Below are 24,711 nucleotides of genomic sequence, written 5' to 3'. Positions count from 1 at the left end.
GTATTTCAGGGGGTTGTGCTAAAGGAGACTGAAGCTCTGGAATAAAGTCAGAGTTTAAATATCTACGTCTCAGAGAAAAGAAGGACTTGTGTCTTATTAAAACGTGTGGAAAGTGTATCTGAGTGGTTAAGTGTGTTTTGTGCCACATCATTCCTGTATCAGCAGGAGGGGTGAAAGAACGAACTCTGATTTTATCGCTCAGTCGGGGCTGCAGTGTGGTGAAAGCTGCACACGTCAACATCCCCCATAAGAACACGTTCTGACAAGAAAACTATCCCAGACCAGTCTAGACGCAGTGTAGTGCAGATAGTACTAGTCAAAAAAACGCCTATTAACCCACAGAAGTCTGGAGACAGCACTGGCACTCGGTCCAACTACTTAAAGGGGACCTCAATTTTTCAAAAATCTCTGTATAACTCAGTGTGTGAGGTGTAAACAGAGTGACTCAGAGTGGTTTGGTGTGAAATGGTTCAGATGTCTTTACAGTGGTGGTGATAGGAACCAGGGGTCGCCATGACTACAACACAAATATAGACATTTTATTTACTATCCAGAACCACCAGTGAACCTACACGAGTCTTCTGAGTTTATATGGAATGTTGATGATGAAAATAGTGGAAAATCAGAAATAATAAGTTTTCTTTGGGGACTATTTTGCCTCACAGCACCCTGCATGTATCCCTCCACCATGAATGGAGTTTAAGTTCTCTAAACTATCATAAAACAGTGTCTCAGTCATCAGGCAGTGAATTCATAACCATTTCATGTAGGAACTTTCTGTGAGGGAGCTTTTAGAGGTGGACGTCTGGTTCCTATCACCACCACGGTGAACAGTTCTGACTCGGCAACTTTATCTAGAACGGAGCGTTTCACACCAAACCACTCTGAACCGCTCTGTTTACATCCTAACCACTTAATTATGCAGGAATTTTGAGAAATCAGTGGAATTTCCCATTAAAGGGCCCATATCCTGGAAAACTCTTTGAAAGAAAAGAGTTTGCAAAGTAATTCAATTAGTAAACACTGTTGTGTCAAACGGTACAGTTTTCCTCTCCAGTCCATACAGAAAATGTACATCATATCCATTTATTCACTCATACACTCTTAAAGGGATGGTTCTTCAGATTGATGGAGAACGTGTTGTATATGGTTCTATATAGCACCTTTTTCTAAATGGTACTAACAATAGCAGAACCCTTTTTGGTGCTATATAGAACCACGTACAACACATTCTCCATCAGTCTCAAGAGCCATTTCACCATGCAGAGAACCACTTAAGCATGCAAATGGTTCTTTGAGTGTTCATAGTTCTTTATAGAACCAGTCTTTACTAAAGAATCATCTTATGAGTGTAGGCTGATCCTTGCCGTTAGACCCGCTAACGCTAAGTTATAAGGAGTGTTTAAGCCTGGACTGCTTTTCGAATGAGGCACAGCCAATCAGAACAGAGCTCATTTACATAGTCTTAAAGGCACAGTAACGAAAACAGCCTGTTTAATTCTAAGAGAGTAACGAGAGACGTCGTAAGTGAAGAAAAAATAAAATACAAGTAAAACAGTAGGATATGGGCCCTTTAATTACATATTTACATATTTCATTACACACTTAAAACCAAATACACTAATAAATGCACTAATTGTGCACTTTTTTGAGATAATAATAATTACATTTACAATCTGCATGGACAGCTCTGAGTCTGCGTTTCTCATACTGTCAGAGTAAAAAATGAATATGAATTCATATTTCAGATGGCGGACGAATTCAGAAAGGTTCAGGACTGTTTTTATTAAAAATAACTCTTTACATTAATGAGAACATCTACCTTTGGGGTCACATGATTGTGATTTACAACAAGAACGTAAGTGCAGAGAAGTGAGTGCAGCAGGAGGAGCTCTAGGGAACATGAGAGCTGCTTCTGCTGCAGAGCAAAGAAACGTCCATTACTGCACTGTTACAAACTCCAGCAGTCGGGCGTCATCACGGTGACGGCTTCGCCGCGATCGCCTTCACCCTCATCTGCTGTTCGATCATCATATCGAACTCCTCCCGTTCTCTACAGAGCAGAGAGAAACACAGACTTACACAGATCAGCCAAAACACTGAGAAGGGCTGAGTTAAAGGGCCCATAGCTCAGCCGGCGCAACACAAACATTAAGAAGAGCCATTTTGTCCTTTCAACAAAAATCAAACCACTTTGGGAGCCACAACAGTTTGTGTCCATTTTACCGTCTTGGCTGTAAAAATGTCTCGGTATGTGCTGATGTGCTAGTATAGACTAAAACATATAACATTAACGAAAACGCAGGCTTACTGTGTTCTGACACAGACTTTTACACGGAAATTATTCTTCTCTTTAACGGATCATTCACAGGATCACCCACCTCGATCAATCGGACAGAAGCTGTACTCCAAACGGCCTCAACTGGACTAGATTATTCCGATTGAGCTATTAGTCAGATTATTACTGGATTAGCAGGCTGCATGTAAATATGGATAGTGAGTGTGTTTACATGCACTTAATAATCTGATCATTATCGGATTTCTGCAGTTCTCTGATTATTAAGCGGTTGTGTAAACACACACTCTGATTACTTAGATTAGATTAAGGTCTATACATCTGATTAGTAAATCTGATAAAGAGGCTGGATCTGGGTCAGTAAAGGGGTTTCTCAGTGTAAACTCTCACTCTGATTTCTTTCGTTTCTCTCAGTCTGAGCATGTGTGAAAACAGAGCGTCGTCCCGGAAACAGCGAGCAGCGTTTAACACAGCACTTTTGGAGCGAGGCTGAAACTGAATACACACTCGACCAAATAAAGGATTTAAAAATCCTTCGTCTTCTAGATGATGATGTTCATATTTTCAGATAAACTGACTCGATCATGCACTCCAGATGATGCAGCCGACCAACCTGTTACTGTGTTGCGGCCCTCGCCGATATTTCTCCTCAGCTTTGTCCAGAGACAGTCGGTCCACTCCAGCTATGGCATAAATAATAGCCTGGAGGGAGGGAGGGAGAGGGGGAGAGAGGGAGAGAGAGAGAGAGAGAGAGAGAGGGAGGGGGACAAAGAGAGAGATAAAGAGAGAGAGAGCAAGAGAGAGGTACAGAGAAAGAAATAAAGAAAGAGAGAAAAAAAAGAAAGAAAGAAAAAGAGAAAGAGAGGGGAGTGGGGAAAAAAGAGAGAGACAGATAAAGAGAGAGAGTGAGAAATGAGGAAGTAGAAAGAAAGAAAGAAAGAAAGAAAGAAAGAGAAGGGGAAGAGAGAAAGAAAGAAAGATGGGGAAGAAGGAGAGAGATACATAAAGAGAAAGAGAAATAAAGAAAAATAGAAAGAAAGGTAGACAGAAAGGAATAAAGAAAGACAAAGAAAAAGAAAAAGAGAGGAAGTGTGAGAAAAAAGACAGACGGAGAAAGAGAGAGAGAGAGAGAGAGAGAGAGAGAGAGAGAGATTTATATATTAAATATATACAAATAATGTTCACACTTAAGGCTGGGCATTATGAAAATGGATATATTGATTATTGATAATTATCGATTATTAAATGATATGTGATCAGACTGCTGGCCGTATCATTGGGCTCCAGCGGCTCACCTCGGGCAGAAGCACATCCAGAATGAATCGGATGCGGTCCGTATTCTCCACTCCGGTGCTGGTTTTGACTGCAGCCTCACACAGCTTGTTCAGGTAGGAGTAAACCTTATCCACCTGCCTGTCATCCTCCAGGTACAGCCCCCCCACTGAGCGGCTGCAGCTCTGCAGCGCCTGCAGCCACTTGGACGGCTCCTGACCGCTGATCACTGCCTGGTGATTATTTACATCAAATCAATCTTTCATTTCATAATAAGAATATAAACAGATAATAACAGCAATACTAATAATCTGTGCACATGGCAACCCAGGACAGAAGTGGATGTACGAAATTTACATGCATACTGATATAAACAAATGCTGCCACTGCTCCATTTAAATACATATTACACTGTGCTTTTGTTTTATACAACTGACTCCGCCCACAATGACACAACACAGCGAGTGCCACCCTGCAATAATACAGAGTATAAATATGATATTTTAGGAAAGTAAACACAAAATCACTTCATTCTATCATTTTAAAAAGACTAAGGCGTTTTGTTTATTTCACATTTTACTCTTCCCAGTGGTCGGAATTTTAACACTATAAAGATTAGCCAGTAGGGGGAGCACAGCGCTCCACCTCACACTTCACCTACGAGCTTAGCCACTGGCTCATGAGCTGAATTAGGGTGTGCTTCATGTAAATGATAAGTTAATGAGACGCTAGTAGGCTGGCGCTTGATTTCACGCACTGGAGCCGATTGCGCTCCAATCTCCTCTCGGTTTCCATGTCATACGAAAGCTTCAGGAATGAGACACTCTGTACGTCATTAAAGATGGCCAAGCCTCCTTTATGGGCCGATGTTTTGTGGACCAGAGCTGGGCGGGGATCGTCTGATACAATATGGCCTGAACAGAGTTAGTTAAGTAGCCCAATTACTGAACTACACTGTTTTATTACTGTTTCAGCCATGAATTCACTGCCTGATGACTGAGACACTGTTTTATGATAGTTTAGAGAACTTAAACTCCATTCATGGTGGAGGGATACATGCAGGGCGCTGTGAGGCAAAATAGTCCCCAAAGAAAACTTATTATTTCAGATGTTCCACTATTTTCCATCATCAACATTCCATATAAACTCAGAAGACTCGTGTAGGTTCACTGGTGGTTCTGGATAGTAAATAAAGTATTTTTTTGAAAAATGGGTGGAATTCCCCTGGACTCTAACAGACTTGGTTTTGTGGTTTCTGAGACTGTATGATCTACTGTATCTACAAACAGGGACTGAAGTATTGCATGCTGTAGTTGTGGGTGGTGTACCGGTTCATCCAGTATCCATGTCATTATCATTATACTTATATGCAAATAAATGCAGATAATGTGATGTACAAACAGGTCTGAACTCGCTGACTCCCTCACGTCTCGTGTACTGAGCTACAGCCTGAGGTCAGTTAGTCTAGTTTATGTTCAGAGGAGCGACATCAGACTATAACCAGTTAATGAGTTAACAGGGAAGAGAAAGTGGAAGGAAAAGCCAGTCTCTAGGGGTTAGCCGTTAGCCTAACATAAGGCCTAGCCAGCTCTCCGTGTGCTCCGCCTACAGAGTGATCGGCAGTAATATTTACTAAAAATAAAAGCAGCCTGAATTTTGTCTCACTGTAAGGAGGTGTAAACTGTGTAAGTCTGATTTTTCACTGAGCTGCTCCTTAAAATGAGCCTCTTCAGCTGGAAGGTAAAAGCTAAAGCACTGCTGCATTTCTAAAACGTTTGTTTACTCCACGAGCTCCGGCACAAACTAATGTGAGCTATAATTCAAACTAATGTCCAACACCACGCAAACTCAGTCTCTAAACAGGAACGTTGTCCTCCCCCACCGCTTACCTGATTTCCATTTTGCCATCCTGAATGATGGCACAGGCCCAAACACAACCGTACAAACTGGCAGTGTCAGTTATTAAAGACAAGCAGGCACTGCAGCAGCCGGCCGGCACACCAGCACCGTTCACCATCCAGAAATAAAACAAACACGCTACTGTACACACCCCCCAGCAGCTTCCTCTACAGGACCAAAGTCTCAAAATGCACGAAAATATGCCTTTTCAACATGTTTCTGAACTGGAGTGGGTGATATGGCAACAATATCACGATATACAGACACTTTTCACGACACACAACGCATTACGATATTTCATCTTCTCTGAGGTGTGATAAGTTAAAAAAGGTAAGGTTAAAAAAAAAGAAGCGGCACATTTAAAAAAATATTACCAACAACTTTGAATACAATGATTTCACATACATTTAACTCACCGAGCTGCACCAGATCCAGGTAAACTAACTGTTCTCTCTTCCTAATAAAACATGCAGTGCCTGGGCGATGTCTAATAATAATTAGCACAATATTTTCTAGTACAAAAAAAAACAATATTGATGAAATCGTCCCTCCCTGTTCAAAAACAAACAAAAACGCTGCAGCTTTGACCTACTTTCTGTTCTATTTTAGACTGTATGCTTTTTTAAACATTAACAGATTTAATGAAAATCTTTAATAAAACACAACATCTTTAAAATACTATTTAATCTGCCATTATAAACGTTACTGCAAACACGTGCATTCATGACCTTCTTCTGACAGATTCATGGAGACTTGCATGCAGCGTCCCCTGCTGGAGAAATTTCAGACCTCAAGCGATTTCCAAAGCCGCATCCGCACCCCCCACGTTATAAACAAGGCGTTTTCTGTTGTTACAGTGGTGTTTTCATAATTCAGCACTTACTCTGTACAGAAAATACTGCCCACCGGCCGCAGAATTAGAGGAACAAACAGAGCCCTGCTGGTGACACCCCGTATAAATAAACAGAACGTGTGGCCACGACTTAGTAAGGGGTGGGAACGAGATAATTAAGTCGTGGCCATGACTTAGTAAGGCGTGGGGACGGGATCCTAATGCATGGCCACGACTTAGTAAGGCCTGAGAATGAGATGATTAAGCCTTGACCACAGCTTAATAAGGCATGATCTTGTGGCCACAACTTAATTATCATGTTCTCACGCCTTATTAAGTCATGTCCACACATTAGGATCTCGTTCCTATGCGTGGCCACGCGTTATTTTTATTTATACGGGAAGTCATCAGCAGAGCTTCGTAGGAACGGTTTCTCGCGATGACTATGAATACTGTCACACTGCACAGCCCTTCAGACATCACACCCATAAACTGCAGCACTGACATGCCTGACAGGAAGTCACAATTCAGTACAAAGTGGCCACACGTTAGCAATGTTAGCCTCGTAGCTCCAACGCTAAACGAGAGAAGCAAAATTTGAACACCAAATATTCTGGCTGATCAGCTTCATCTGGGGTAAGTGGGAAAACGTCTACATTCAATATCTTACCAAACAATGCCTTAGTTAAGCAGTAGAACACAGAGGGAGTGTTATTGTGAAATAACATCACGGCTGTGATTTGGTCGCCGTAGATCATCACAGCCGTGATGTTATTGGCGATAACACACTCCTCGAGTGTTCTACTGCTTTAATACAGCAGTTAAATAAATACAGTAATAAATTAATAAACTGGGCCGTGAACGCGGCGTTTAATATGTTTTAATGTTCGCAGTTCCTTCACCAAATTATAGTTCCTTAACGAGCAGCTTGTTGTTATGTCGGAGTAACGAGCTCCGCCCACTCGCTGCACAGCCGGCAGTTAGTTCTCCAGCTCCTTACCAATAGGTTTTAGTTCAGTAGTCAGTAGTCAACACCATTCGCCAAACTAAACGGGCTGTAAGATGCTTTACAGACTGGCTGGAACAAAACAACATTAATACTGATCTGGCAAAAACTGACAAAACTGAGCTGAACTTGATATTGCGGCAGTTTTATGGCTCAGTCTGATTTGGTCAGACTCTGAAGATCAGACTACACGTTTGGCGAATGGTGTTGGGTTCATTTCTGGCTGATTCCAGGTTGTTTAGCTGTTCTTCTGTCTCAGCTGCCGACTGAAAAGCTGCTCAGTGGTGATCACAGTTTGGGAATTTAGTGTCGTCTCATCTTCAGAGTCTGACCAAATCGGCTGTCGGTCAAATGTGATCTTAAAAGTGTCCATTTTCTGTTTGTGGCAAAGTAAGAAGTAAAAACGTTTAAATGGCTTGAGCGTCTCCTACAGCTGTCACAGTCGTTGCTTGCGTGGCCGGAACTAACTGTTGTATAAAATTACTGTTCTTAAGAAGTCACCTGGTTTTTAGCTCAAAATCAGAGAAAGGGCACTTATGTAGTTAAAAACCTGACTACTGAACTAAAATCTAGGCTTTTTTCAGATTTCTTGAAATCAGATAACGATTTTAATCTGATCTAAGAAAGCTCAGGATGCCGTTCACCACCTACCTGAATAATAACGATCGTATTATTGGCGTGAATATTAACACACTCAATAATGTGTAGTGCTGCTGGTTGAAAAAGTGACTTAATTATGAATTATTTTTAGTTTAAGTTTTCAGCTGACTGTACCTTTAAGCGATTCTCCGCTCCACGTTTCTTCACTATGAAGTCCACCAGCCTCTCGTTGGCACGGTTGCGGGCGGCCAGCGCTCGGTCGGGCAGAAGCTTTTTTGAGTGTCCTTCATCGGGCTGTCTGCTCTGCTCCTCGTCGGGTTCTTCTGCCCGTTCGCCCTCGCCGTCCTGCTCCTCGCTCAGCAGCTGCTGGCTGGGAAAGGCCAGCTCAGACGACCCCTCGGGGTACCGCATCCTCACAGGGCAACCTGCCAATCACAACGCAGCACCACAGCCAATCAGGCGAAGACTTTAAAAAAGGTATATTTTGACTTGAGGTCCACAGGGTCTGTCTGCGGTTCCGCAGCTCAGTTACTCATTGTCAGAACTACAGAGCTTACACATCGGCTTCACAGCAGATACTGAATTATTCATAATGAATACTGAATTATTCATAATAGTAATGAGTAATGCAAGGTAAATGCTAAATAATCTATAGTATGTACTAAATAATTCATAGCAGTTATGGAATAATTTATGGTAAATATTGGATAATTTATAGTACTTACTGAATAATTCATAACAGTCACTAAACACGTCATAGCACCTACTGAATAAGCAATACAGTTATACTACTTAATAATCTACATAGAAGATAGTGATTGATTCATGAATTTGATGTACATCTGAAAAATGTATAGTAATTACTAAATAATTCATAGTATTTCCTTAATCATTTTTAGTAAATACTGAATAATTCATAGTAGACACTGAATTAATCACAGCTACTGAATAATTCACAGTGAGTACTGAATAATTCATAGATATGCAATAATTCAGTGAGTACTGAATAATTCATGGATACTGAATAATTCATAGATACTGAACAATTCACAGTTAGTACTGAATAATTCAGTGAGTACTGAATAATTCACAGTGAGTACTTTATAATTCATAGATACTGAATAATTCACAGTTAGTATTGAATAATTCAGTGAGTACTGAATAATTCACAGTGAGTACTTTATAATTCATAGATACTGAATAATTCACAGTTAGTATTGAATAATTCAGTGAGTACTGAATAATTCACAGTTAGTACGGAATAATTTATAGATATTGAATAACTCAGACACTGAATAATTAAGTGAGTACTTAATTTATACACACTGAATAATTCACGAGTATGTAATAATTCAGATACTGAATAATTCAGTGAGTACTTAATAATTCACAGATACAGAATAACTTACAGCAGTTCCAGCATAATTAATAGTATATCCTGAACAATTCAAAGTTGAAGACTCTGATTATTCAATAATTCACCATAGTTAGTGAATAATTTATTGCAGTTATGGAATCATTTAAAGTCGTTACTGAATTATACGTCTTAAGATCAATATTTGAATAATAAGTGAAGGAGCTATTTAACATGTGAGAAATCAGCCGCAGCTTGACCAGGGTCACCAATCTTACCTGCAAAGGGTTCTCCACTGCAATTAGAACCGTGCTAGTTGGTCCATACACTTGCCAGCTACGTTAGTCTCTCAGCTCCAGTTTTTAGTGATATTAGAGAACCAGGTAAGCCTGCAGTGGCGGCGCAGTGTGGCCAGTTTAAACTCTACTACAGCTTGTGGGTGCAGCTAGTGCCCGTCTAATGTCTTACAGTGGCTAAAGGCCAGTTCACACCAGACGCCACACAGCGCGAGGAGTAATATGGTAAAACTCCACGACGCTTATTAGTTGCGTTGCATTTCACGTAATACAAATCATTCATTTATTCATCATCATCAACCTCTTAGTCCAGATAGGGTTGGGGTAGCAGTTGGGAGAGCAGAGAATCCCAGACAACCCTGTTCCCCGCAACTTCCTCCAGCTCATTCCAGGGGACCCCAAGCCGCTCCCAGGCCAACTTGGAGATATAATCTGTCCAGCGGGTCCTAGGACGACCCCGGGGTCTTGTTCCTGTAGGCCGTGCCTGGTACACCCCCACCAGGAGGTGTCCAGGGGGCATCCGGATCAGACGCTCGAACCACCTCAACTGGCTCCTCTCAATGCAGAGGAGCAGCAGCTCTACTCCGAGCTCCTCCCAGATGGCCGAGCTCCTCACCCTGTCAGTACAGTGTAGCCCGCCAAGCTGCGAAGAGGCTCATTTCCACAGCTCGTATTCGTGATCTCATTCTTTCGGTCCTTACCCACAGCTCATGACCACAGGTGAGGGTGGGATGTAGACTGACCGGTAAATAGAGAGCTTTGCCTTATGGCTGAGCTCCCTCTTCACCACTACAGTCCGGTACAGTGACCGCATTACTGCTGCCGCCTGTCCCAGCCTGCGGCCGATCCCACCATCCCTCTTCCCATCACTCATGAACAAGACCCCGAGATACTTAAACTCCTCCACCGGGGGCAGGTCCTCTCCCCTTACCTGGAGTGGGCATGCCATCCTTTTCTGGGCTAGGACCATGGACTCGGACTTGGAGGTGCTGATCCGCATACCAAGCGCTTCACACCTCTGAGCGCTGGAGGCATCCATGCGATCCAGCCAAGAGGGCATCATCATCTGCAAATAGCAGAGACGCCACCATCCGGCCTCCACACATAATGCCCTCCTGACCTCGGCTACGCCCCAACACCCTGTCCGTGAATATCATGAATAGGAGTGGAGACAAGGCACAACCTTGGCGGAGTCCAACGCCAACACTGAAAGAGCCTTCAAACTCTGATTTCTTTCGGATTTCTCAGTCTGAGCATGTGTGAAAACGCAGTACTGGAAATAAGTGAGCAGCGTCGCCGTGAGAGGCAGCAAAACACTTTTGAAGCGACACTGCTCACTTATTTCCAGTACCACATTCTGTTTTCACACATGCTCAGACTGAGAAATCTGAAAGAAATCAGAGTGTGCTGTTTATACGACCATTCGAATAATCAGATAACTGCAGAAATCTGATTATGAGTGGTTTATTGAGTGCATGTAAAACACGCTCACTGTGAACACAAAAAGCAGTGGGTTCCCATTCAGGTTCACTTTAACAGAACTTGGTTCGGTTCATTTAAAGAGAACTACATGTGAAAAAAACCCTCACAAAGAGTTAAAACCACATTTGTTTATTTGTTTATTAGCCTAGACTGTATATTGTAGCATAAACGTTGCATTTCTTTACTGTTTCTGCCTAGAAACTGCCAGCCTGAGTCAAAAATAGACCCAAAGTGTGTTTCTGCGCTTCAGGCGGGCGTCACCGCTGTGGTGCTATGTGGCCAGTGTGAAAGGCTACACTGATTAAAATAGGAGTGTACTGGGGGCGACACAGCGTGGCGCGTCATTCAGCGCGGTTAGCGTGTCGGGTGTAAAATGGGCTTAAGAATAAAGAACTTACTGATATCATCAGCGAGGTATTCAATGAAGGAACCAGCAAAAGAGCCACATCCTGTGGGCAGAGATGAAAGTTTGGTCAGTTTGGGTGATGTCCAGCACATGTAGCCCACTGCTAGGTGTGGACGGAATGAGAAGTGCATGTAATGGTCAGAAGTACCGATGCGGATTCTGTAGTCCGAAATGAGCTCCAGACACCAGGTAAAGGAAGCCCCGTACTTCTCTTTGGCAATATCCTGAAAAAAACAAACACAAATTACTCACATAATAAAATACCTGTACATAAAAATACAATAATGTGAAAATCTGTCATATTCTATGTTTTAAAAATGTTAAACTTAGCAAATAAATAAAACTGTGTACTAAAATGTGCAGAAAAATGTGAAAAAGTTTTGTTTTGGTTCCAACAGTGACTATATATACACACATACATTGACCTGCTAATTCAAATACAATACAGAGTGAAACTATATGGTCAGTGGAGCTGATAAAGTGGACAGTTAGTGTAGATACAAGGACGTGTAGTTAAAGAAGCTGGCCTAACTCTTCTAAATGTCTTAAAAACAAGGCTTACCACAAACTGATCATATTCCTTGCAGTCAAACGGCTTCAGCGTCCTCAAAGACACAGTTAAGCTTCAGGAAAGAACAAAAATAAGGGTTCACTTTACTGCTTAACTCACGCAGGAACACAAAGCAGCACTAACCCCATCCAGCACTAACCCCCATCCAGCACTAACCCCATCCAGCACTAACCCCCATCCAGCACTAACCCCCATCCAGCACTAACCCCCACCCTGCACTAACCCCCATTTCAGCACTAACCCCCATTTCAGCACTAACCCCCATCCAGCACTAACCCCCACCCAGCACTAACCCCCACCCAGCACTAACCCCCATTTCAGCACTAACCCCCATTTCAGCACTAATCCCCACCCAGCACTAACCCCCATCCAGCACTAACCCCCACCCAGCACTAACCCCCATCCAGCACTAACCCCCACCCAGCACTAACCCCCATTTCAGCACTAACCCCCATTTCAGCACTAACCCCCATCCAGCACTAACCCCCACCCAGCACTAACCCCCATTTCAGCACTAACCCCCATTCAGCACTAACCCCCATCCAGCACTAACCCCCATTTCAGCACTAACCCCCATTTCAGCACTAACCCCCACCCAGCACTAACCCCCACCCAGCACTAACCCCCATTTCAGCACTAACCCCCATTTCAGCACTAACCCCAATCCAGCAGGGGTGGGGAACCGCACTGTTCGGTGATGTTCCTGCTCAGGCACACCTGATGCATCATCGTTAATTCCCCGGTATGGGTGGCGTTACTAGGTCAGGAAAATCACCAAACAGTGCTGGACTCCAGCCCTCAGTTCCCCACCCCTACTTTACAGCCAGTCCCACTATAACACGCTGGAGACTCACCCTTTTCTGATCGTCTTCTTATTAAACAGACATCCATCGATGAACACAATGCTGGCTTTTTTATTCTTGTGGTTCACGCTTTTAACCTGCAGAGCGCACAGTCACCATCAACCATTCAAACAGAAAAGAATCGATCAACATACTCGACCTGCAGGCCTCTTAACCCTCCTGGAGTGTATTATAGACCAGGGTTTCTCAAGCTGTCTTGTCAGCATAATCTGCCTGTTTAGCGTCTGACTCTTTACAGACTCTCATTGTCCTCATATCGTTCCTGCAGCTGATAAAAACGACAGACGAGCCTTAAAATAACAGCGAAGATCTGCGTTTGAATTCTGGCCTAGCATCAGCGACCTAAGACGCAGATATCAAGTAAAGTTTATTATTATTGAAGATTGTGGCGACGGTAGTCCAGAAGCCCCCTGAGGTTAGTGAGGTTTAATCAAATTAGGCGCTAAAAGCCTCAAACCTAAAGAGAGATCTCGACACCAAACAGAGCAGAGAGAGCCTGAACTTTGAACCATTGCTACTAACTAGGTGGTGCTGTGTGTCTTGCTCTCTAAACAAGGAATGAGTCTAGCCGTTCACTCGCAACAGCACAAACCAACAGGACAATGAGCAGAGTTAGCTGCCTACATAATCTAATAAATATTCTTTTATATATCATATAAGATCCTTATTTACATATATGTTGTTTCGTCTAAATCTATATAATATGCACATCCTTTTCTGTAGGCCACTGTGCTTTATAGTTATACACAGGTGGGCCTTGAGATGGAAAAGGTTGAGAACCCCTGTTCTAGACTGTCAGAATGCCTGTATGGATCGTATGAACTTTACAGAGCATTACAGCACAAACATTATTTCATAATCAACTAATCTTTGCAGTCTATAATTATACTGAAGGCCACATTACTTGAACTTGGCTAATGTGAGAGCAGAGTTACTCACTATGGCAGGCCAAAAAGGATATTTCCTGAGTTTACACCACACACACAGCCCCTCTCTGATTGAGGAAGGCTCTGCAACAGAAAAAACACCACGCTTTTATTTAATAAGCTCACAAAAAAGAACAATAATCTAACACATTTAATGGTAATAATCTCACGGTTATTGGTCTGTTCTAAGAAACTGGGCAGCTCCTCTTCATCCTCCTCCTCATCCTCCTGAAGGGACAGAGAGTGGTTGATCATTTCCGGCTCCTCCATCAGGCTCAGCTCGATGGACAGGTCAGAGGACAAGTTCTGCTCTGCAGGTCAAAACACACCATAATCACAACACTGCACCAACCGACTGCTACAAGACAATCATTTCACAGCTACAAGACCATCATTTCACCGCTACAAGACCATCATTTCACCGCTACAAGACCATCATTTCACCGCTACAAGACAATCATTTCACCGCTACAAGACCTTCATTTCACCGCTACAAGACCATCATTTCACCGCTACAAGACCATCATTTCACCGCTACAAGACCATCATTTCACCAGGTTGAGGTGAACCCAGAATAAAAAAGGTGGCGAAGGACTAAGTCTGGGTGATAAACAACAATAACAGCCAACAACAATTATTATTAAGAAAAATTTTGCTCCTCAATCCAGTATTAGCAGAGAGAGTCTGAACTTTGAACAGTTCCTGTTTCAGAACACTAGGTGGTGCTGTGTGTCTTGCTCGCTAAACAAGGAGTGAAAAGTCTAGCCGTTCACTCGCAACAGCACAAACCAATAAGACAGTCAGTTGTTACCTATTTTCAGTTAGCAGAGTTAGTTACCTAAATAATCTAAAATACATTCTTTTATAAATCATATAAGATCCTTATTTACACACACACACATATATATATATATATATTTAGTTTCGTCTAAATCTATAAAATATATATATATTTGCTAGCATGTTAGCTTATGATTAGTGTGGTGCTAACATATTACCTTGTAGCTAGTTGCCATGACAACTTCAATTAGGTTTTTTTAGTATTTTTTCATTGGTAACAGCAGCTGTAACTTACATTTTTAACATAATTTCGATTACATTTCAGCTGTGCTCCTATGGCCGGTTGCTTGGTGAGACATGACATTTGAATGTTGACTTTGTTTGAGCAGGCTAAGATTTCCTAACTGGAGATCAGATGTCGTAAGGTAAGATAAAATTCCCAAATAAAGATTTACCTCTGTAGAATGAATTTGTGAAAAAGAAAATTTGCTTTACGTATTTTGTATTTTCTTTTGTTTTTTAAAGATTTTTTTTGTGCTGTCCCTCTAAAAGCAGTTTGTCTTCATGTTTCCTTTTGACGTTCCTTTTGCGTTTATTCATGTAAAGCATACTGAGTCGTCTATGTGTAAGAAACCTTCTATATGAATATGAAATTTCTGCAATATGGTCCCTGCTGAGAAACAAAGTTTCTCATTTTCTTTATCATTCAGATTATTTGCTAAGTGTTTGATTAGAAAGATCAGTAGCTATGTTTACATGCAGCCTAATAATCCGTTTATAATCCGACTAATAGCTCAATCGGAATAGAACACGTCCATGTTTACACCTCAGTCGGAATAGTCTAGTCTGATTGAGGCCATTCGGAATACAGTTTCTATCTGACTGATCGAGGTGGGTAATCCTGTAAATAATCCGTTAAATAGAAGAATAATATCCGTGTAAACGCCTGTATCTGATTACATTCCCTATCGGAAAGTTTAAGTCCGTTCTGATCATGTTCGTCGCGTCATAGTGAGAGTTTATACCGTTCAACATGGCGGAGCAGAAACTGGTCTGCAGAGGAGACGAAGTTTATGCTCTGATCTTTAAAAGACGGCGGTGGGACGGACGTCCAGCTTATGTGTCTCAGAACACGACGTCTTCCTCTCGGCCTTCTTTAATAAGGACATGTGAAGGACGTTTTCCTGAGTCTGACATCATTTTAAAGTCATTAAAAACACAAGCGCTGCTCACTGCTGCTCATCTCACTCTGACTGGACTCACGTGATGCTGGTTGCCACGGTAACGTCTACACTAAGCGGTTCTTTGCTCATGCACGTCATTTTGGATCTGATTACTTGTAGTGAGCATGTAAACGGAGATTTTCATCAGATTGCTGAGTAGAGTGAGAATAAACACCTCAGTCTTCATCTATAATCAGATAGTATTTAATCGGATTGGCAAAAATCTTAGCCAGTGATTATAAAACAAAAAAGGCAGAAAAAAAGGCATCCCTGATATTTACTGTGATAAGGTATTTTGGCTTCACATCGGTCAGCCTAGTGCTGCTGGTGAGCTAACCTGTCTCCTGGAGCTCAGGTTCCTGGAGCTCAGGTTCCTGGAGCTCAGAATCGTGGAGCTCGAAGCGTGGTCTGACCCGGTGGGCTGGCTGGTCCTGTGGCTTCGCCTTTGTCCCTCCCTTCTTCCTCTGACGTTTGACTGGCGGTCCATCACACACCTCCTGCTCTTTCTTCTTCCTCTTCTCCTTCTGCTGAGTTATGCTCTTGTCTGGAGCTCGAGGCTTGCGGGATCTCGTTGTCTTTCGTGCAGGAACATCTGACGGACTTCTCTGGTTGGAAAAAGTACCACAGAAGAACATTACAGCAGAGATATATCACTGCTGTCGGAACAAAACCTCATATCTCCATTTTTGCCTTTCTCAGTTTTTGACAATTTGCAAATGCCCGTTGTTCTTTACATTGTGCGTAAATTTCATGTCGAAGGGACCAAAAGAAACGGCCCAAAAGTACTTGGAAAAAAGTCTGGTTTCATCTACTTACAGTAAAAGCAAAGAATGTTTTTCCGTCTCCTGTAAAGTTACTATTTTGGAGATACGAGGTTTTGATCTGACAGCAGCAAGGCTCAAGGCTCTCTGAGTTTCCTCACAAATTTAACATACTTTGCAGGCACGATGCACAGTAAGGCACACGAGAAATGTCTCCACCGTGTCCAGAAATATGGCTGTGCCAACTCATTATGGGATTCAGAAGCACCGTCCTGCAGTTAGCTAGGTAGGTATCGGTTACAGTAGCGCTGACTGTTCAAATATCACATACGGTGTGGCTGCAACCCGTCCATCGTAAGATGAGTTCTCAAACATTATCTGTAAAACGTGACTCTAAAATGACCATCAAACAGCTTGTTGTCCTGACGCACACAGTTATGAGCAGCAGCGCCACAGTTCTGGAGCATTTTATCTACTATTATAAAACGGATAGTTCCTGTCCTGAAATCTGATTGGTTGAGCTGTGTTCAAAGCCGTTGTGACATACGCGATACACGCACATCGACCGCCTCGCACCTGAACTGTGTATCACTACGCCACAGCCTGAAAAACCCTGGTGCTGTTAATGAATAATCTTTGAATGTAATGCTGCTCACATGGAGCACCGAGTGAACTGATGAAGTAAGAACCCGGTTCTGTTTAAACTGAGGAGCTGACAGCTTATGTTCTTAATTAGAACTGGGCTGGTCAGCTAGCTAACAGGCTAAAAGAGCCAACAGCCTAAACAGCCCCATCATTAATATCACAGGCTTGAATTAAAGTACTTACAGTGTGATTCACTGTAAAACTGCAGTATGAAAGTCTAAAGAATGTCACTTGAATGTTTTACACTCTTCAAATGTTCGTGTTTCAGTCAGAACTCGCGTCAAACTCAGGCTGAATCCCAAACGGCTCTGTACTCCCTAAATAGTGTTCTCGCTAGAGGTTCTGAAATTCTAGCCTATACAGCCAAACACTGCATCATTTATTGAGTGTGGATGCGTCTGAGTATATTATTCACTGTCAGGCTGCAGGGTCCAGTATTTAAACTCCTGCGTAGTGCACTATGTAGGGAGCAGGGAGCTGTTTGAGATTCAGCCCCAGTGTGAGAAGAGGGCGCCGCTGGATTGGTGCTAAATAAGACTTGGGAGGAAACCGGAGTACCCGGAGGCTTATGTGGCTTCTTGCTCCATTAAACTGTATCCATTTAAATACATATATTTTTTAATATAACACTAGCAAATCCTTTTATCTTGGCATATTTTTAGTATCAAAATAAAAATCTGAAACATTTGAAACCATGCTGACACTGGCTTTAATACGGACCTTCACTGGACTTGGCTTTGGTTCCTTCCGATGGCCATTTGCAGTGTGGCTTTGCGGGCTCGTAGTCTCTCCTGTGTCTGGAGGCTTTCGGGAAAGGCACGCAGTGCCCAGAGGCGTGGAGCTGAGCATGGGACCAGGCCGGCCCCGGCGGGGTTTGGGTGTACTGGGGCCGGGGCTGAGATCACTGGGTAAAGGAGAAGCATCCTGCTGAGGACTAGAACATAGTGTAGCATGTGAGTGAACGGCAGCGGAGGTTTCTGTTGGGCTCCGGAGCTCAGCAGTTCGTTCAGTGCTCCGACCCCGTCTAACTCTGGCTTTTCTCCGGGGGGTTTCCTCAGTCTCTGCCGAACGGGCAGCGGGGCCACTGTCCAGTCTTTCTAATGACGGCCCATTAGCACCTACATTTGAGCCGTCTCCCTGCTCAGGAGGTGGCTCTCCTTTCCTTCTTCTTCCCCTTTGAGGTCTTGTCATCTTCTGAAGACACGCTGTGGTTTGTTGAGGCACTGCTGGTCCAACGCCATTCGAGCTTGGAGATAAACGTCCATTCACAGCAGTGTGAGTGGCCGAGTGTGAAGGCACAGCTGGTTCAGCTCCAGTTTGCTGAAGGACAAACTTCTTTACCTTTCCTCTCGTTTTTTTCTTTGGAAGGGGTCCATCTGCACTGGCAGGACCGGGATCAGGAGGTGCAGGAGCTTCTTTGGAGTTGTCCGTAGTGGAACCTGTCCGTTTGGAAGCAGGCCTTTTCAATTCTGGTCGGACCTCAGCGATGACCCGGCATGTTCTCTCAGGATTCTTTCGGTGTCGTAAGGAGTGGCAGTCTTCTGACGAGCTCATGTTCTTGCATGTTCTTGAAGTGTCTCAGCTTCTTAGCAGGAACATCACTCCACACAAGCTTGTCTGCAAAAGAAGCGCTGAGTTTAATCAAACTGAACACAGTTTGGGACTGACTTGGGTTGGGTGTAATCCTACACTCTCAAAAAGATGTTGCTTTAAGGGTTCTTTAGTAAAGGAAATGGCTCTACATAGAACCATGAACACTTAAACAACCCTTTGCGTGACTGAATGCATTTTTGCATCATGAAGGGGTTCTCCAGACTGATGGAAAAACATGCATGAATAAGCTTTAGACGGTTCTATATAGAATCGGTTTTAAAAAGAGTTCTATATAGCACCTAAAAGTGTTCTACTGTGACAAACTTGACACCGTAACAATAGAAGAACGCTTTTGGGTGCTAAAAAGAACTCTTTTCAAAAAGGTTCTATACAGAACCATCTACAGTACATTCTCTATCAATCTGAAAAACGCTTTAATCATGCAAAGGGTTCTTTGAGTGTTCATGGTTCTATACAGAACCATTTTCTTTACAAAAGAACCCTTGAAGAATTATCTTTTTTAAGAGTGTAACTGAAGTGAGCAAAGGCCCCAAACAAGTTTACATCAACTTGTCATTAAATATTACACCACATTATAGACACAAGAATAAAACAATCAAGAATTAATTACTAGCTGTTGAGCTAAAGATGCTCATCAAAGTTATCAGTCATTTTCAATCGTGACTAACACAGCTGGAAACCAGCTATACAGGATTGCGGGCGGGAGCAGGAGCTACAAAAAAAAAAAAAAAAAAACGGTCCACCGCAAACCTTTACAGGGGGGGGCGACACGGCGAGTTATACTGCACAGACCTCTAATTCACTGTTAACAGACATGTTGAATAGCAACAGCAGGGGGCGCTCTGACTGTTTCCCTTGTTGTAGCCAAGCCTACCATCCTGCTACCTCTCGCTGTCCATTTCCTCTTCTGCGTCCCAATTCAGGAGCTGCGTCCTTCAGGCTGCATTTGAAGGCCGACTGCATCACAGCGGCGCGACTAGACTGTCCGATTTCGAAGGTTCCTTCATATGCGGCCGAGAAACGTGTCCTTCTGTTCCATGGCAACCAAGGATCCAACGGGTGGATCCTTCACCAGCCAAAGTATCCCGAGGTTCACTGCGCGCCGGCGAGGATTCGAGAACACAGCGGCGTCAGCAGAGGAGCGAACGGCGGCTGAAGAGACACTTTAAATGTAAGTACTGGGTTTAAAGTCGAACTGCGAACAATACAAATGTTTGAAAAAGCCGATGTGGCCTGAAGCAAAACTCACACTGACGTTTGGTTTTGTTTTGTTTCAGGGAGCAAAGAGCCGACAGAGAGACGCGGCTCCAGCTCTGATAAACGAATAAATAAAAAACTAAGATCAAAGTTTCTCCTTCTTTAAAGAACTTCAAAAGAAATTGACAGGAGCGGCATTTTGTGACGCTGTGGTGAGGGCAGGAACAGCGGTGCTGTGACACAAACAGGAAATCCGCCATGGAGCCGACCGTATCATTCCGGTTCGGCCTTCGCGGGTCTACACAGCCTTCATAGACCGCGTCCTTCGAGGGATGCGGCCCTTGAATTGGGACACAGCTTTTGTCTCAGCTGTCTTCATCTTCCCTCTCACACTTCTCACTTTATTCATGGTCTTTCTCTCACTCTCTTTCTCCCTCGTTCTGACGGCCGTGTCCCCTCGGAGCTGAAACTGTGGGTTGACACAGAGAACGAAAAGTGAGTGAAAGCAGTTATTTTTTCTCTTCTGTGCTGCTGATTTAGCTGTTTTCTGCCGGTTTACAGGACAGTCACGGCACAACAGCCTGGTTTTCTTACTGTAGGCCGCCCTGAAGGGTGGGGTCCAGGGTGACACCCCCCCCGCCCTCCTGCTGCCAACTCTTACTTATCTAACAAGCCAAGGCATGTCACGACAACACGGAACTCGCAGATAGTTTTCCACACCAACCCACTCATACGAGCAGTACGAGCGCGTGTACATGTAGCAGAACGCTGGGCACAACGTACACCAGACGCCTTCAGGCAGCCAAACTGGCTCCAGGAGAACGTTCTTCTGGTCATCTTACTGTCTAAGCCTATTCCTGCCACATGGAGGAGAAAACAATCAGTGATGGTTTCTGTTTTCTGTTCGACGTGTATCAAAAAACTGACTTGGTGTCCCAAAATAAATACTTACTGTCTCTAAATGTTGCCTTAATATTTTAAAATAATTACTAATTCACTTAAATTTTTGACTCAGCATCTAGAAATAAACCTGCTTTCTCAAAATAATGACTTAGACTGAGTTTTTAACTCAACTAAGTCAAAATATTTAATTATTGTTACTTTTTTTATCATCATTAAATATCAAATCATTTTTAAAGCCTCCAGCTGTTACATTTCAAGGAAGTAGGTCACCGTTTTAGAATAATAAGCCAATATTTTAGCAGAGTGCGTCAAAACTCATTACTGACACAGGAAGTCAACGTGAGGAAAACAAGTCATTCTTTTGAGATACTACAAACAAAAAAAAGACAAAACATCATTCACAGCTAAATCTGTGATAATCTACCAGTGTAATTATCATCATGAAATTTACAAACACTATAAAGAGCAACAGGCATTTTCAAATAATGTCAAAAACTTAAAAAACCACAACAATGGAGCTACAAGGTTTTCTTCCAACAGCAGCGATATGTATGTTCCATTGTATTCATCTGACTGACTGGTTTCAAATTAAACAGGCATCTGCTTAGACACCTGTAGAAACCTTTGTCCTTCGACTTGAGTTTCTACTCACATTTTTTCAAATAAATAAACATTCTAATAATTCCATATTTTCATGGTTCTCCTGAGGTCAGACCACCTGACGTGGTTAACTGAACCGTTCTAACCGCGACTCAAACATCACACTCTTACTAAATGTGACCTTGGCGATGCACCATGAAGGTCAACTTTGTGATCCTTTGTTTTTGGTTGTGCCTCCTGACGTTAACTTTATATGCTTTTTACTTCTACATTTGCTGTGTATACTTTATATACATGTAAACAACAAATATAACAATAACTTTTCTCTAAATAGTGAGATAATATCTCAAAGTAATCATTTAGTATCGCAGCATAAAGGAATAGCAATTCACCTGATAGTACTAAAGATTCAAAGTTAGGTGCTGAATTTTTACTTAACGTGGCTGAACTGGGCTTCCATACAAACCTGTGCTTAACTGACATAAAACAGTCTAACTGGCGTGTCTGTTTGGCACCGTCTCTTGGAATCATTCATTACGCATCAACTCAGCAAACCTTTCCAGCCAGTGTTACAGCTAACTGAGTCTGTGATTCTGTCACAGGTAACCAGTTAATGCTCCTGTGGGGGGACTTTTATACTGGCGCCACTTTTGACTGAACTGTTCACAAGCGACAGGAGGTAATCTTTGATTTTCAGTTCGAGGCAGAAATGTGGAGGTTCCATATTTAAAACATTAGTATTGCCCAAATATTTGTTAGAGTGGTTTAAATGAACCGAAACCAAATTTTGTTCATCTCAAAATATCGAGTTTGTTTCACAAAATAAAATCTCAATTTAATGATACAGCATTTCAAAAGAATTACTTAAAATAATGAGACAGGATCTCAGAATAATGACTTAATATCTCAACGTAATGATTTAGCATTTCAGAATAGTAAGATAGTATCTTAAAATAAGACAGGATTTCAAAAATAATGAGACAGAATCTCAAAATAATGAGATAAGATCTCAAAATAATGAGATAGGATCTCAAAATAATGAGATTGGATTTCAAAATAAAGAGATAGGATCTCAAAATAATGAGATAGGATATCAAAATAATGAGATAAGATCTCAAAATAATGAGACAGGATATCAAAATAATGAGACAAGATCTCAAAATAATGAGACAAGATCTCAAAATAATGAGACAGGATATCAAAATAAATAATGAGATATCTTAATGAGATAGTATCTCAGTAGCACTGCAAAACAATGACGTGGTATTGCAAAATAATGTCTTATTGTCCCTAAATAATGGCATAACATTCCGTAAATAATGAAAGAATAACAGTCAGTTGCTGTATTTTGTATCTGAAGTGGCGGGAATGAGCTTCGACACTTCCACAAACACAGTAACTAAGTTCTTTCACATCAGCTGGTTTGAATGCAGTCAGGGCTGTTATTGAGCTGTTCAGCTGGCTTGGTTTGGGTTTAAAGTTCTAGTTAAAGTGAGCAAAGACGCTAAACACGGCTACACCAACCTGCCATCAAATATTATCCACATTAACATCACAACATTACAGGCATAAGATCATAACACAAAGAATCGCGTTCCCTGCTCACCAACAGCTGAGCTAACGCCGCTCCTCTAACGCTAAACTGGCCGTTTAAAAGTTTTGAACAGTTACAGACCGAGCAGGGAACTGCAGCAGCTGCCGATCTCATCGATAAACCCACATTTCACCGCTTAAATCAGGTGTATCGATCACTTTTTGATCAGAAGTGTCCAGTTAGCAGCTCCGTAAACAGTCCGCTAGCGTTAGCTTAGCTTAGCCTCATCTGTCCAGCTGGTTTAACGTTGGCGAGTTAGCGCCGCTGCAGCTCCGAATGTGCAGGTTTTATACTTTGAGTCCCGCTAAACAGAGAAATATGAGCTCTAACAGCGCATAAATATGCTGTATATGCAGTTGTGATACATACTCATTCCTCTCTGGCTTCAGTTCAGAAGCAGCAGCAACTTCGCCTCCGCTCTTCCGCTAGCGAAAGAGCTTATTCCAAACGAGTCGAGTTCTGATTCAAAAGAACCGACTCACGATTTAATATGATTTGGGCACTTATTTAAAACCAGAATCAAGGTTTGAATCAATGCAGTTGACGTCTCGTTGAGTATCGCAAGAAAAACGAATCGTTTTCTGAATCAAAATGAATCTATATTTGCTTAAAAAAATACTCCATTGCTGATTCAAAACGAGCCGAGTTCTGACTCAAAAGAACCGATCTATGATTTTAAAAGAACCGGATTATGATTCATTGTGATTTGACCGAATATTAAAAAAAGAATCGAGTTCTGAATCGACACAATTGAGTTTTGATCTAATGAAAAAATACTCTGTTCCAGATTCGAAACAAGTCGAGCTCTGATTCAAAACGAAGATGTTTCTGATTCCAAAGTAAAACAAAAACTAAGCACGTTTGCCCAAAAAAAGCAGATGTATTTGGGGGCCAAAGAGCATTTTGAAGTATTTCCGTATCGTTAGCTTCAATTCTCTCCCGATTTTTCTGAAACTGTACAACAACGTACAGTGATCAGCTGTTAAAAACAGAATCGATTTGTGAGTTCTGTTTAAAAAGGAGTCATATACTGAATCATAATATTCAAAATGATTCAAAATAATCTGTTTCAGGAATCTCCAAAATCCGATGAATGTGTTCTAAATCAACCAGCTGGGTCATCATTCATAACCTTAAAGAAATTTTTCTTATTTTCCTTGCAAGAAATAGAATCAAAATTCAGCAAGAAAAACAAATTCATCATCAAATTAATGGAAAAATGTATTTTAATAAAGGTTTATTTATTACAGTGTGATTAAAAGTCCAGTGCGAGCTCAGGAACCGCTGCTGGTGAGAATAATGTTGGTACTAGTGATTTCAGAAACACAAAAATTTAAATATGTAAGGTTTTTAACTCTAACTTTCAATTTCAACAGGTAAAGGTGTAAAACTGCAGTATTACAGAATAAAAGAACGATGTTCAGAGGACATTAGCATCTGAACACCTGTAGAATCCGCGCTGTGTGCTGAGTTAGGCCGAAACATACTTCACACAGGGACGCGAACGCAGACGCTTCAAGATACGCAGACAGAGTTTCATCAGAGAACTTGCAGAGAGGAGAATTACACTGTGTAACGTCTTCCAGGTTTC

The 24,711-nt window shown here is 42.2% G+C and overlaps 1 protein-coding gene across 2 annotated transcripts; it reads right to left on the bottom strand.

The window, feature by feature from the left end:
- Positions 1 to 1,554: 1,554 nt before the first annotated feature.
- si:dkey-127k13.1 (PWWP domain-containing DNA repair factor 3A) lies at positions 1,555 to 23,577 on the bottom strand. 2 transcript variants are annotated; one of them, XM_036596992.1, is made up of 13 exons: positions 20,424 to 20,477; positions 17,933 to 18,829; positions 16,144 to 16,411; positions 13,974 to 14,114; positions 13,817 to 13,887; positions 12,869 to 12,954; positions 12,006 to 12,066; positions 11,592 to 11,667; positions 11,436 to 11,486; positions 8,080 to 8,330; positions 3,592 to 3,801; positions 2,910 to 2,998; positions 1,555 to 2,053 (listed from the first exon to the last, which is right to left on the bottom strand). In XM_036596992.1, exons 2-13 carry the CDS (start codon positions 18,764 to 18,766, stop codon positions 1,978 to 1,980), a joined length of 2,214 nt encoding a protein of 737 aa, XP_036452885.1. In that variant the 5' UTR covers positions 18,767 to 18,829; positions 20,424 to 20,477; the 3' UTR covers positions 1,555 to 1,977. The 2 variants fall into 2 exon arrangements, with proteins under 2 accessions (XP_036452885.1, XP_036452884.1); XM_036596991.1 differs by lacking the exon at positions 20,424 to 20,477 and adding an exon at positions 23,490 to 23,577 and having other exon boundaries at positions 1,556 to 2,053.
- Positions 23,578 to 24,711: the final 1,134 nt, after the last annotated feature.

Source organism: Colossoma macropomum, unplaced genomic scaffold (assembly GCF_904425465.1).
Source record: "Colossoma macropomum unplaced genomic scaffold, Colossoma_macropomum, whole genome shotgun sequence".
Classification (NCBI taxonomy): domain Eukaryota; kingdom Metazoa; phylum Chordata; class Actinopteri; order Characiformes; family Serrasalmidae; genus Colossoma; species Colossoma macropomum.
The sequence above is the reverse complement of the archived record's forward strand: the minus strand, read 5'-3'. Positions and strand labels throughout refer to the sequence as shown.

Excerpts from the sequence above, each read along its gene's own strand:
- si:dkey-127k13.1 (XM_036596991.1), bottom strand. The coding sequence starts at position 18,766 with ATGAGCTCGTCAGAAGACTGCCACTCCTTACGACACCGAAAGAATCCT. Across the intron at positions 11,668-12,005 it reads AGGAATATGATCAGTTTGTG|GATATTGCCAAAGAGAAGTA; the intron begins GTAAGCCTTGTT and ends TGTTTTTTTCAG. Across the intron at positions 2,999-3,591 it reads TGGATGTGCTTCTGCCCGAG|GCTATTATTTATGCCATAGC; the intron begins GTGAGCCGCTGG and ends CCCTCCCTCCAG.